Source organism: Carassius gibelio, chromosome B11 (assembly GCF_023724105.1).
Source record: "Carassius gibelio isolate Cgi1373 ecotype wild population from Czech Republic chromosome B11, carGib1.2-hapl.c, whole genome shotgun sequence".
NCBI classification, from domain to species: domain Eukaryota; kingdom Metazoa; phylum Chordata; class Actinopteri; order Cypriniformes; family Cyprinidae; genus Carassius; species Carassius gibelio.
In genome coordinates, this window is record NC_068406.1 from 14221761 (window position 1) to 14236838 (window position 15078).

The 15078-nt window shown below is 37.6% G+C and overlaps 1 protein-coding gene across 1 annotated transcript; it reads left to right on the plus strand.

The window, feature by feature from the left end:
* The first annotated feature begins 40 nt into the window (after positions 1-40).
* Positions 41-9850, plus strand: LOC127968280 (vascular endothelial growth factor D). Its single transcript, XM_052569380.1, has 7 exons — positions 41-1272; positions 5089-5287; positions 5379-5569; positions 6022-6155; positions 6610-6713; positions 6941-7062; positions 7581-9850. The coding sequence occupies exons 1-6, from the start codon at positions 1183-1185 to the stop codon at positions 7036-7038; spliced, it is 816 nt and encodes a 271-aa protein (XP_052425340.1). The 5' UTR covers positions 41-1182; the 3' UTR covers positions 7039-7062; positions 7581-9850.
* The last annotated feature ends 5228 nt before the right edge of the window (positions 9851-15078 follow it).

Here is a 15078-nt window from a genome sequence, read left to right on the forward strand (position 1 = left end):
ATGTTATTTAAGTCATTTTTTACTTTTAATCAATGTATTTCTTGTAATGTGTTTTAATAATTACCTTTTATTTGAATCCATTCATTTCTGTTTACATTTTGTATTGGGCTCTTCACATTGTATCTAATCACAACATGATTTCCTTTATCCAATATCTGTCATTTTAGATCTACATTTGAACACACAATTCATCCACATTTGATTAAAGTGATGTTGAAAATCTACACAAACAATCTGGTAATAGATTCCTTTGACCACTGGTAATAGATTCTTTTGAAGCTTTTAAAGTTAAAGCATTCAGATGATCCGAATGTGTGGGTGCAGAGAGCGGCACTCACAGCCCATTACACTGCATTGAACCTCCCTTTAATTCCCAGCTCGTATTACAAGCTCATTGTTGGGTCTGCCTGAGAGTGACGCACATACACATAGATAACAAGAGAAAGGGCATGTCGGCTTAGCTCCTCTCCTTTTTATCCCACCACTTTGCTGCGTTCAAATGGGATATTGGCCGGATTCAGTCTCTCTTCTCCACACACTTTCTCTCTCTCTCCTCCCTTGATCCCTCCGTCACCCCCTTCCCTCTTCCTCCTCCTCCCCTCTTTCACTCCTTGCCCTCTGTAGAGGTCTGGATCACATTTAAAACCACATGTTTTGTGTGTGAGCAACCGAGCCTGGAAGTCGGCAAGCAGGAAATGTGGTGACAGCAGAGTGGGACTGGAGCGCACAGCAACGGGACAGACATGCACGCCTCCCAGGCGGCCTTGCACGCACTGGTGGCTGGAGAAGACGGGATGTGAGACCTTGGCGGATTTTGCAAACATATATTTTGACACATCTGGATCCGTGGAGACACTGGGCCAAATCTGGCCTGTCCAAGACGGATAACAGCATCAAGGGGTTGTCCTGATCAGAGAGAATCACAGAAAAAAGGAAAAAAAAAACTGTTAAGTCTTAGACTAGCACAGACTGATGTCTCATTCTCCTCCCTTTTTTTTTTATATAAAGAGGAGAGCCCATTTGGCTCTGGAAAGCTCGTTGTGACAGGTCTCTATTGGTGCGCTTGTGTGGTCCAGTGTGAAAAACCTGCTTCGTGATTTGTGAGTGTGCGTGAGTGTATACGCAGACTGGCCTCCCTCGCTGCTCAGTCGCTGGACAGTATCCTGGAGAGTTAGTAGCAGGATGAAGACACAAAAATGTGCTGGATTTCACATGTTGTTACTCCTGTATGTCAGACTGATGCTGGCCGTGGACGCCTACAGACCCCAGAGAGTAAGTATGGCATCCTTCAGCAGACACGTAGAATACAAGTGTAGCCAAAACCTTAGCACATTTTTAGTTTACAGTCAAATTTGAATGATACTGAGGTTAGGTTCATTTTAATAGGGTTTTCAACTGTTATACATGTTAAGTTGTGAGGTCTTTCAAATGCAGAATCTGTCCATTTACACTCTTAAAAATAAGGGTTGCGAAAGAGTGGTTTCCAACAATGCAAAGAAGAGCCAAAGTTCTTAAAAGAACAGTTTTCTCTTCTTAGAGCATTTAAAAAATCTAAAGAACATTTATCCACTGTAAAGAACCTATTATGGAATGGGAATGTAGGTACTCCATGGAACCATAGATGCAATAAAGAACCTTTATTTTTAAGAGCGCACTCACCCCTATTTCATTCTAAACCTGTATGACCTTCATTCATTTAAGTAAAACAAAAAAGTTCTAAAGAATGTCCACCTCACTGACATTTTTCAAAATATCTTTTTTTGGTTTGTTTGTTTTTTATTTTTTAGTACTTTAAAATGGCTGATCCAAGAGGGTTTAACGTAATTTTACTCAATGAGCAGGGATCTGAGGCAAACTCAACAGAGTCGGATTGGGCCTCCTGCTGTGACCTTAAGGTCCCTTAATAACAAATTTAATCATTTCCTGTATGTTACTGTGTAAAGTAAGGCTTGAATCAGTCTGAAGTAAATGACAATGTTCAGAACTGCAGTCTTCGAAGTGAGATAGATGGTTCCTCTGAAAGCACACTTGGGAACTCAGTGGCAACTAGTGAGAATTTCCAAAGACAAGCTGCTAAGGCCATTCATCTGTTTTTCTGTGTTTTTATATCAATGGTAGGTTATGTAAGAAGGGTTATGGGTTCCAAGCAGTGGAGCAATGGCATAATATCCTATTAGTTTTTACAGATGCACTCCATAAAGAGGCTGTGTTAACATATGTGTGTGGCGTGTTGCCTGGTATCCAAGAGCAGCCTGAGGCATTGTAGGGTCTTTTATATGTTCAAGCTCTCAATGTTCTCATTCGTCTCATTACTTCTTCCTTGTTAGAGGCCTCCACCTCATTAATTTTGCACAGTTGTAACTCATATTCTTTCTTTTAAACCCCTCCTCATACTCTCGCTCTTTCTGTTTGTTGCTGCATTGTTTGCATGGGTAACTGAAAGCAGGCGGCTCCACCCTATTGAACATATTGAAGAGATCATAGATGATCATGTCAATACACGACAGCAGGATGTGAGACTTCTCTAGTGATGACTTCCATATTGCGTGCCAGCCTTTTTCATCCCAGCCTTGGCTGTTTTACTTTCCACCCTCTTTGTGGCTTTCCCGACTCATAAAAGCATTATTGGAAGTCCTTCTGCCCCTATTGCCATTATTTTATTTGTACTTTTTGTGGGACACACCCGGTGTGTAGTAAACACACAAAAACAAGCCAGTGCTGATTTTTGCCTGCTTAACTTCATATTCTCATTGTTGAATGAAAGGTGGCAGACTTCAGGGTTTGTATGTGCTCTCCTCCCCATGTGCGCGATCTACTCCATAAGCTCTTGCTCTTCTGTAATGAAGGAAATACTCCTGTAGTTACCAATGTATTTACCAGGGGTGCGTTTCCCAAAAGTACTGGTCTTAAGTTCAGTGGAACTTGCAATCATAGTTGGCTAAAAAAACTTTTGGAAAATGCACCCAAGGCTGTCCAGAAACGTACCCACTTAGCCAATTAATATCAGCTGGTTAATGCTGCGGTCCATACTTTTCATGGTTTAAAATGATCACATATTTCATTATCAATATTTGAGCAAGTACATAACTAGCCAGTGTTCAAAGCTATCACCTTACTTTAGCCCGATTCCCAACAGTTATCTTATTATAATGTTTTATAATTTGAGTGGTACTGGTAGGAACTCAAGGGAAATTTGAGCATGGCAATCTGTCATTACGTTGCATCTTTAAACATAATAGGCTAATAGGCTATATCACATGTGAGGATACTTTAGCTGGCGGAACATTTATAGCCTTTTCTCCCAGCAGCTGGAATAATTACGTTTAAAATGTTGATGGTGGATTGTAATCCAAAAAGGATTTATGAAACACATGACTGAAATTCAATTATATTCCATTTTTAAATGTGCATTTGATTACAGATAGCCTGGGATTACACAATATATGCATTTAAAAAAAGAACCAGTTCTAAAGGACTTTTGCAATTCGAATTCTGCAATTAACTGCAGTTGCAGGTTACAAACAGAGATGGAGACAAAGAGGTAAAACTTTAAAAGGACTGCAGCTTTAACATTAAATCATTTGTTCATTAATTAAAAAAAAAAAAAATCTACTTCTGTTAGGGAAAAAAAGAAGCATGGCACAGCATAAAATCTGCCCAGCAACAAAACAAAAACCATTATATTACTAACAATATTGCCATTCTCCTTTCACTACAATCAATAGATGAGCCCAACATGACAGTGCCCATTGCGTTTGTGTGAAACAACAGTGTGAATCTGTATTGTTACACAAGAGATACTAAAAAGTAGCCAAAAGAGCACACTGATATAAAGCTAGAATATTAGAAAATATCAGACCACAAAATGCCACGATTGACCAATAAGATACATGCTTCAGAGAGAACCATGTAATGCAAATAATATTGGCATTATACTATACCCTACTCTTTAGGTATCAATATCGCCACTGGCCACTGAAAGTGTGACCACTTATGACTTTGTGAAGGTTATTCTGCAGCTGTCACTAGACACTTAGTAGTTATTCAATCCGTGTTTTGCGAAACAGCCATGATGTTCTGTTCAAATTGGTGGCACACGTCCCAAACTCCAATCCCTGGGATCTGTGTCTTCACTGAGCTTCTAAACAGGTGGTCCATATACTGAGCTAATAGAGCGTATGTTCCAGTTGTTTAGAGTGGGCCTCTGCCAGAGGGTGTTCCATGTGTTTGGCTACACAAGCTGGTTTGAGAGAAAAAAAGTGGACTTTATGGCCTGACAACAAGCTTTGACTGTGCACGAAGCTCTAGATAAATTCTAGAGATTGAGAAATCTAAAGAAATCCAACATTTAGGTCTCACGAAGTCTGTGAGCAATTGTCCATTCAGCAGAACTACTTATGATTATTCACGGCTCCATTTACCTGAGGGTTGCACTGTCATCTCAGTTTATAATAAATATCTTTAACAAGTTGTAAAGGAACACACTGTGGATTATACTGAGGTTGTAAAACTAAGGATCTGTATGGTCTGATGCAACACTGCATATTAATTGGTGGCAGAACTACATGAGGAACAGCTGCATCCTTTCCCTAGTGTAACACCGATTCGTTACACAGCCAAAAAATGCTGAGAAAATCCAATGTGAATTATCACCACTGCCCTCTAGTGCATAGAAAGCAAATGTTCCTTTTAATGTGCATTCAGATTTTTTTCCTTTTTAAAAAGTTGTAGCCTACCACTGAAGAAATTAGTAGCTGTGTGGTATCTATCTAGTAATGTGTTGTTAGTTATTTCCTGCTGGTTAGCCTTTTATTATGGCAAGACTTCACATACCTCACAGACAGCAGGATGTTTGTATGATGCGAGTCTTTGTAGTAAGTTGTAAAGTCGGGAAAGAAAGGTGTTTCTAATTTGTGGGCATTCGTTTTTAATCCTTCTATTTATCTAACTCCTGCTGTGCTGTTCCATTCTTTTGGCTGAATTTTGCTCAGCATGCCTCTTATAAGGTGTTTATAAAAATGCTTTAACTCTGTATTACAATCAGCAGCCCTTATTCTTTTCACATTCAAAGACTGCATTTCTCCATAGGATATAAGCCAGGAGAGGTGGGAACAGGAACTAAGGGACGCTGGGAGTCTGGATGAGCTTCTGATGTTGTCCGAGTACCCGGACTGGAAGCTGTGGAGATGCAGGCTCAAGCTGAAGCACTTTGAATACGCCACTCCGCCCGAGAACCGCAGGTCAACTCGCTATGCCGCCGCTTCCTTCAGCCCAGAGATGCTAAAAGGTTGAGACCCTCTTGCAAGCATAATTGTGAACATGTGATGTCTAAGAACTTACCATAGAATTGTGTACCTAAAAAGTACCCATTTTTTCAGATATTGATGACGAATGGCAGAAAACGCAGTGTATGCCCAGAGAGACATGTGTAGATGTGGCAAAAGAGCTGGGCACCAATACGGCTGTGTTCTTTAAGCCCCCGTGCGTCTCTGTCTTCAGGTGTGGTGGCTGCTGCAACAAAGAGGGAGTTACCTGCCGTAATACAAGCGTGACTTATGTCAATAAAACTGTGAGCACTACTCATTGCATTGCGTGGGTATTACATATAAATATAATGTCCAATACAATTTTATTTTTTTTGTACTTGCTCTTTTATATGGAAATGATGTGCAATTTATATAATGTACAATCGAAACACAGTCTTAAAGGGGCAGTTCAACCATAAATAATCATTTACTTGCTTTATTTACCCTCATGCTGGCCACTTTTATGGTGCTTTTGTGTCCTTTTTGAAGTTTTAAAACCTTGGTTCCAAGCAATTATATATTAATGGAAAAATTGACGGGAATCTTTCAAAATTTCTCCTTTTACGTTCTACAGAAAAAAAAAAAAAAAAAGAAGAGGTTTGGAACAACATGAAGGAAAGCAACGATTTTTGGCTGAACTATCTCCTTAACATGTGTTAATGTGTTCGTTCTGTTCCACTTAACTGTTTGTAAAAAAACATCTTCTTCCTCACAGATTTTGAGTGTGAGTCTGGCTCCATATAAAACTGGTCCGGAGCCTGTGCTGGTGAAAATAGCCAATCACACTGAGTGTATGTGCCAGGAACATTCGCTGATCCGCAGACATGTTCGTGAGAAGCACAAGAAGAGGTTTGTAGAGAATAGGCTTGTCTGAAACTGGGTATATCCTTGGCATGGAATATCAGTGTAATGTTCAGTTATAGCTAATGTTTCTTTAGTTGATAGTTTTAGAAAATTCCAGACTGATTACAAACAGGTAGAGTTGGATGAAGTTATCAATGAGGCAATCAGCATTCCCTCACACTTATATCTGAGTGCAATGCATTTTTACTGAAACTGGCTGGGTCTGTCTTGTGGCGTAACATCAAACTCCTTGAAATGATAGACCCAACCCTTATTTTTCCAGTGCCATGCTGTGTTGTTCACTGTTGATACAACAGATATTGCTCTTGGAGAAATTAGAGTTTGGGCCTGCTGAGTGGCAGCCATATGTAGGAGTTCAAGCGCTTGTTGGCATAATAATATGTCTGTGTGTGTGTGTGTGTGTGTGTGTGTGTGTGTGTGTGTGTGTGTGTGTGTGCAGTTGCTCTCCTACACGTAAGCCAGAAGACAAGAGGCTGTGCAACAAAGGTTTAATATGGGACTGGATGGCGGAGCGGTGTGTGACATACCACTCCAGTAAACAAGGTCAGTGAGTAATTGATTTCAACTCATGTATTGCCACTTCCTGTTCTGGCCTAATGCACGGATTACTCTGTTACTTTTTATTACATGTTAGTAGCTATATTGCAGTAACTTTTATTCAATACAGACTCATTAAGGCACACAAAATATTTTTTTAAACAAATTTTAGCACATTTATTAGCAATAAAATGGTTCTTCCTTTGTTTTTCTTTTTTTTTTTTTTATACCAGAGCCTCTGTCTACGGTCAGTGAGGAGGACTGTGAAATTGATGTAGAGCGATGTGAATGTATTCCAAAAGTATGGACACACAGATTACACCACACGTGACACGATTCAGCAAATCTTCTGAAGGTAGAATGATTTTCCAAAATAATGGATATCAAAACTCATGTAAGGCCTTGTTTGAATGAAAATGACAGTTTTTTTTTTTTAATAATTGATTCTGATTGATCAATCATGCCAAATGTTAACTAGTGCCATCTTGCACCTCATTTATCGATTATTTTTAAAATAACCTCGGAGGACTTATTATTCGGGTCTTCATTTTTTTTAAAAGATATTATAGCCTACAGATGAAATGATAAGCAAATATTTCAGAGCAAATATTTAATGTACATGTATTTAGTTGGTAAACAGCCATGTAATAGGCTATTCCACTCCACATTGGGATCTTATCACCTTGTCGAGATTTATTTTGCGATAAATCCCGACTATAAATTATCCCTAGCGATAAAAGTAAAGTGTTGGTCATTCAGTTGTAATCATAGAATGTTATTAGGATTCATTGCACATATTAATTTATGGAGGAATGTTTGGGCTATTTCTCATGATTCCGTAATGACACTCAGTTTCATTCATTTTTGTTCCAGCTGCAAGAGAGAAAACAATGATGAACACAACTCCCTGACAATCTGCAAGTGCCGAGCGCAGAGACTGCAAAACACCATTTAATTTATCTCTCTATTTATATCAAATAAAAATACTTTTATTAACATTTATTTACACAACTCATCAGTAACACGGCAGCGATAGCTTTCTAAATATAAAAACGATGCTGCTTTTCTGTTTGAACACATGAAGAATTATATCTGAGGTAAATGTGTCCTTTGCACTGAAGACAACGTTTCACCCTAAACAATGTCTGTGGAATTTCTTACATATAACTTACATCTAAAATAATTATATTTAAGTATAAATTATAATTTTTCACAATGTTCCCTGGTGGGCTATTAGGGTCTATTTGGATTCACGTCATGTTTTCATGGCACAAGAGGACTACATGTGGGATGGTGTACATACAAAAGCACTTCATTACTCCACATGCATTGAGGAAATGGCCAGGCCTCTGTTTAAAATGATGTGTACACAACTGAGCATGCTGCCAACAATAAAACAAATTATCTATATTGGAGATGAAAGCTGTTCAAATAAAAAACGGCAAATTGATAAAAAATAGGTCTATGATTGTGATGTTTTCAAGGACCACAGAAACCATTTTAATGTAGTGCAAGAAGTATTTTCAAAGAGGAAAAAATGAGTCATTGCCATAAAATCGTATCATTCCTGTGCTCTTATAATAGACTACAGTTTCAGTCATTTTGGTTTGTTTTAGCTTTAGTATAACCTGAAATCCATATGAATCCAACAGTGAATGGTTCATTTCAATAGTGCTTGATTAAATTAAAATGGGGGCTAATTGTCACACACACCATGGGCCTCATTTATATAGTGTGTGAACACTCAGATTGTATCTCAGAGTGTGTGTCCGCTTGAATCCACACCAACGCTCATATTTGTAAAAACAGCCTTTGACGTGGAAAAGTGCTTCGTGTTACGTCAGAGTCTGAGCAGACATGTACACTTTTTCTTGTCGGAGTGCTGCAGGTTTTTGAAAATGTCAGCTGTCCTTGCAGCTCGCTGTTCTAAATGAAAGCATTTGGACGATGATTGGTGATCTTCTATATGTTAATGAAATGAATAAGGACTAGTAGTTGTTTACAAGGCAGAGAGCTGAAACCATTCAGTTAAGCACAAGTTCAAGATCATTTGTGATTCAAAGATTTCATTACTGAAAGGTATATATTAATATTTGAGAAATGATCGAAAGATCAAGTTTAAGATCAGTCTCTGCGCAGAATTTTATAAATGAGGCCCTCTATTTAACTGAAACAAAACCCTTTAAATTATACTCATTTTGTGAACCTTGTTGTTTGGGCTTTGTGCTTGTTTAAAAGATTCTCTTAAAAAAGTATATGTTTACTGAACTGTATCTTTCTTTCTGGACAATAAAAGTGGGCATATTTAAGACATATTGTTCTAGAAATAGACTTTCAAAAATGCACTTAACGTGAAAAACAGAGTGATGACTAGCCTGTCTATCCAGTACCTAGATGTCTTCTATTAGGCAAGCAAATGAAAGAGTCAGTGCAAGCTGACAAAACTGAGTGCACATAGAGTAGCCTATTAATTGTATTGGTGACTGTTCAGTACTCTACTTTGCAAATGGTTTTATCTAAGAAAGTCAGATTTAGTCAATGTATTTCTGTTCCTGTTCTGCTTCTTCTGTTCCTGTTATATCCACCGATGCATAGAAAGTTACAGTCGCCCCAGCACTGATTATCAAAGCAAGTCTAAGTTGAAATGCTGTAAAATTCTTTTAAAATACAGGGTTGTGGAAGGTGAGGTCATGATACATGAATGAACAAACCCATGCACTGAATGGGGCTTATTTCCTGAAATGAACAAGACCTACTTTCCAGATATATTCCATGGAATAAGACAGCCTGTCACTCCTGACATTTTCACTCAGACACCTATTCCTTGACAGTTCGGACATCCTCTTCCTCCAGGATATGACTTCCCCACAGGCTCTCTGTCCATTACTGTTGAAGGTCACACAGTCATTGCCCCCTGGAGTGTTAAATGCCTGGGAGTCGTCCAGTATATCTTGACCTTTACGGATCACTTTGTGCCAAATGCACACTCCAGTCTCTTCACGTCCCTAAACATTCAGCACTCACCGCAACCCCACTGCACTCAGCCTCTTTCGGTTCATCTCTTCACTTAGGGACTGTAAATCATTCTGACCATTCTGTGTGACCACTTGAAAACATCCATCAATAAAAGCCCCCTTATGCAATCGTGGGAAATTCTCATGTTGTGTCTTTGCTTTTGCGTCTCTGGTGACTCCCCAATGTTGCCAAATGAATACAATAGTCATTTTTCAGGCCACAGTGCAGGAAACAGATGTTAGATTATTTCATTTTCCTACCTATATTTGTTAAATAACTCTAAATGAACTTTTAAGATTGATTTTTTTTTTTAAAGAGGAAAATCAAAGACAATGGGAAAATTAAGCTAATTTATCGGATGAACTTTTTTTTTTTTATATTCATATAATCAGATGTATTTGTTACAACTGGAATGACTCAGAATCGCTGCAGTAAAATCTTTTGTTTGTCTTCTGCTTTTAATCAAGAGTTTTACTAAACATCAGAAATAAAAGCCCAACAGCAATCAAAGTCGGATCCATTTATGCTCAAACTTGGTGAAAGGAACTGATTAATTTTGGCTATAAGGTACTTCAAGTTAGCAAACTGTATTCAATTTGAGAACAATTTTAGGATACAAGAGCCAAGAAAACTCAAACCTATTAGCATAAAACCGTTTTGATAGCAGACTGACCCATTTTTTTTACTGGTGGTCTTAAAGATCATGCTTCCCGTAGAGATTCAATTTCATCCAGAGCCGGCATGTCTGTGCAACTTTCTCCAGTTTATAAAGACTCACACAGACACTTATTCAGGTCAGCCTGCCACAGTGAGACAATCCTCGTCAGCGTGCGAACGGGCGGCATTTGACCTCATAGCTACATGAAAGGGTTCCAGGGCACAGGAGAAGTTCAAGACAAAAACAAAACATGAAAATGAGAAAATTAGAATGTCTCATGGCTGTTTATATGTCTGCATTCTTACATCACACTGAAATATCTGAACCCTGAACCTGACTGAACTCTGTGTGCTTTTCAAGTTATAAGTATATGACTTACAATAAGCTCTGATCTTGTTTAGATATTTCTGTCTGGCTCTTATCTAATTGTAATACTGGCCTTAGTGGGGAGTTCAAAATCGTACAGTGTAATAGAGTTCATAAGGACAAGGAGTCTCTTAATGTGTCTTAATCAAATTATAAGCAGAATGAACTTTTCATTTTTTAAAATGAAATATTAAATGAATATTAAAAACTACAAAAGCAGACAGATGGTGAATGCTGAAGCTATTTTTGTTGTATCTTTTTGCATGAGTGGAAAGAAATTTCATTACATCGGAATTTTCCACTGTTTATGAAATGTGATACAGCAGAACTGATAAGGTGGATCATATCTGCTTTCTTAACTTTTATTTTACTGGGTGTTTTCAATATTTCCAGATTAAGAAGGTTTATGTTAGCTATGCTGATAATACCACTGTACCAATAAGCAGTGTTTAATCTTTTCTGTTCTTCATGAAAAAAGCCTCATAGAAGATTGTGCTGATCACGTCATTTTTTATTTGTGTAATTTCATCCCAACAACCTACCATTATACTTCCAATGACTACCAGTGTATGTTTCAGAAAAATGCAAGATAAAAATAAACAGGTTGTTATCTATCCACTCATCCCACTGAATCCCTGAAATTTCCACATAAACTACAGAAAGCCATCTGAACCGTTTCAAATAATCTTTGGCTTTCTTTGCATAAAGATTAACATTTATTGTTCTGAAAAATAATGTTAATTTATGTGATTATACTATTAGTTTGACATGTAAAAATAATTAAGTTAATTAAGGTGGCATCCATGTTCCCCCCACTTTCTGAGCCTACAACTATGTTTTTTCCCCCTTCTTGTAGAGTGATGTGTCCAGAATATATTTAAAGACACTTTCAAAAAGGGTACTTTCTACATACTATGAATGTGTGTTGTATGAATGCAGTCTGGATGTAGATTACCACATTTGTCATGCAGCATCACAAACATTCACAAGTTCTCTCCTGTGGCCTCATAGGATGATCAAGTTTCCACTGGATGCACATTTCAGATTCTCTAGCTGGAAACAGTAGGTCATCCCTTTTTGTCTAGTGTTTCATGAATACTGTGAATTCAGTTCACTGGCGGTTGCAAGACCCAAATGTAGGACCATAACAAAAAGCTATTTTAGCTTGACTATCTGGTTAATCTTAAAGGCCCCCTTCTTCGTGATCCCATGTTTTAAACTTTAGTTAGTGTGTAATGTTGTTGTTAGAGTATAAATAATATCTGTAAAATTCTAAAGCTCAAAGTTCAATGCCAAGCGTGATATTTGATTTAACAGAATTCGCCTACAAAAAACGACCCGTTTGGACTACAGCCCTCTAGTTCCTGCAGTAATGACGTCACTAAAATAGTTTTTTGACTAACTTCCGCCCACATGAATTCACAAAAAGGGGGGCGTGGCCTTGTTGCGCTCCGACGGAGAAGAAATAAGAGCTGTGTTTGTCGCCATGTCGTTGAAACGCTGTTATTTTCATCTCTGAGTCCAATCATCTTTGTTTGGGCTTCCCAGGGACGCTGTACTTAGAGATTAATGGTTACAATTTATGTTTAACTTTGTTCCTGAAAATTATAATCCACATGTAAAACTATGTGCAGCACATTTTGCTGAGGACAGCTCGCTGAGGACAACTTCCTCAATCTCAATCAGTTTAATGCCAGATTCGCACAAAGATTATTCTTGAAAGATGGAGCAGTTCCCTCAGGCGTTGTTTATGGACCACAACCGGTAAGTGTATTTTATTATTTAAGTTGGTGCTTTTAACAGTTTCTGTAACTTACTACACAAAGGGCAATGCTGTTTAGCTTTGTTAACTAGACGTTAGGGCTGTGCAAAAAAAAAAAACGAATGCGATTTTCATGCGCATCTCGTCAGTAAAAACGCTCCTGTGACTATCTCCTGCACATGCTCCTGCCCACTTGCTTCTCAAAACTACTCCAAACTAGCCCAATCGCATTTGTAGGAGGGCAGCTTGCTGTAAGCAGCTGTCGAATCACAACACAGGAACCGCTGGCACAATCAGAGCTCGTTACGTATTTCTGGAGGAGGGACTTTATAGGACAAGGAAGTATCAGCCCGTTTTTAAGACGGTGAAAACAACGGTATACAGAAAGGTGAATTGTGTGAAAAATACTGTGTTTTTTTACACACGAAACATGAACACGTTATATTGCACATTGTGTAAACACAATCAAAGCTTCAAAAAAGTGCGTAAAACGGGACCTTCAAATATTACAAATATCATTGCTAAATATTTCTTTTTTTTAAATCATGTATTTAGCAATAAAAGTAAATCTGTAAAATAAGTTGACTAAATAATCATGTTCTGTAATTGTTGTTAATGACATAGAAAAACAGTAGTCTGCTTATATTAAAATTCTCAAAAATATGTGATTAGTTTTTTATTATTAGTCATTTTATAGCTATTAGTTATTTTTAGTCAATTCAAAGCATTGACTACAATTAAAGAAACAAGACAATTATATATTGCACCAATAAATGTTTTTTTTTTGTATGAGTGATTATCACATCATGCATGGTTGCTGGTGCATGTAGGTGGACAGCAGAGGATGCTATTTCCGTAATCTTTATTGTGTTGTTGAGCACAGGGTCAATAAATGGAATAAAATGATCAAATCTTTTTTTTCTATTTGCTTCAATTGCATATAGAAAGCCACTCTATATGTATATCTTGTAGAGCTGTTTTAATAGGAACAAATTATTTTCTACAATTTTATTTTTGGGGGGGTGGTATATGATCAATATACAGGTCTTTCTCAGAATCTAGAGTTGCATGCTGAGAAACATTTTGTATAAATCACAATGGGGTGCTTTTCAAGAAAAGCACGTAGTACATTCACAAAGATTTCTTGGCCTTCTATGCAATCTGCACTTGCTGATAAAGTGGTTCATACACTTTAAAGGTTGTCTAATTATTTTATGGATTGCTGCATGGTCTACTGGTCTGAATGTATAATCACTGGTTTGACATGCATTTATATGATTCTGTGCTGGTTTCTTAAAGGAATAGTTCTCCAAAAAAAAAAAAAAAGATTAAATGTACCTTCCCTGAAAAGTCATTCCAAACACTTTCTCTATTCCACAGAACACAAAAGTTGAATACCCTGGCTGGTCTATTTTTATCCAATGAAAGTGCAATGTGAACCGAGGCTGTCAGGTTCCTCAACTGCCAAACAACACCATCAGATTTTAATAAAAGTGGTCTCTATATGACTCATGTACTGCATTCCAAGTATATTATATTCACTTAGAATCCCCCTACACACAATAGCAGTGAATAGTTTTCCAAACTTGTTGATTTCTTTGGTTTATTTTTTCAACTAGTTTCCTGTCATTTTCTGAAGGCTTTCTGATTGAAAACATGGGCAGCCCAGTCAAGCCTTTCATTTGAGATGACGAGGTGTCAAGAGACACAACAACTATGTACTTTAGTACGTCATTCATAAAGGAAAGAACCAAAATCAAATTAGGCAACTGTATACTGGGCACAAATTTTCTGGCTGTCTCATCCTAACACATCTACATTTAATCCATGTCACTTCACAGACCTTCTTAAAACAGGCTTCCATCTCTGATGTCAAGCATGGTCAAATCTTAAAGAAAAGAATGTCAAAACTATCACCTTTCCATATTCTTCATACGATTAATTCATGATTTAGTGTACATTACTACACATGCTTTGAAAACAGTTCTGTTGGGGGGATAAAGAACACTTTTTTTTATTATTGAACAAACTTACATTCAGCTATTGAGTTTTGATTAGATTTTTCTCAGAATGAAAACCTCACTTTGGCATGTTTTTACTGGATCATACCTTCAAATAAATTTTTGCTTTTCGATTCACTTTTTTCCCAGAGTAACCGATGAACGCCACTATAACAGATTCTAAATTCTGTTTGAATGTTATTGTTTTTCCAGTCTCCACAGAAATCCATATTTATTTCTTAAATGGGTCATATGATGTGCTTTCAATTTTTTATTTTCCCTTTGGAGTGTTACAAGCTCTTGATGCATAAAGAAAATCTGTGAAGTGGCAAAGACTAAAGTCTTAAATCCAAAGAGATATTATTTATCAAAGGTAAGACTCTGCCACACCCCCCTGAAACGGCACGTTCTAAGACACCCCCACATGTCTACGTCACTACGTGGAAATATTTGTGTAATGCTGCCCAAATGTTCACACAAAGAAAGAAAGCATATTAACTTTCTTTACCTTTATTTTGAAAGATGATGCTCGCGATTATGGAAAGGGGCGTTACATTTCTGATGAGTGCT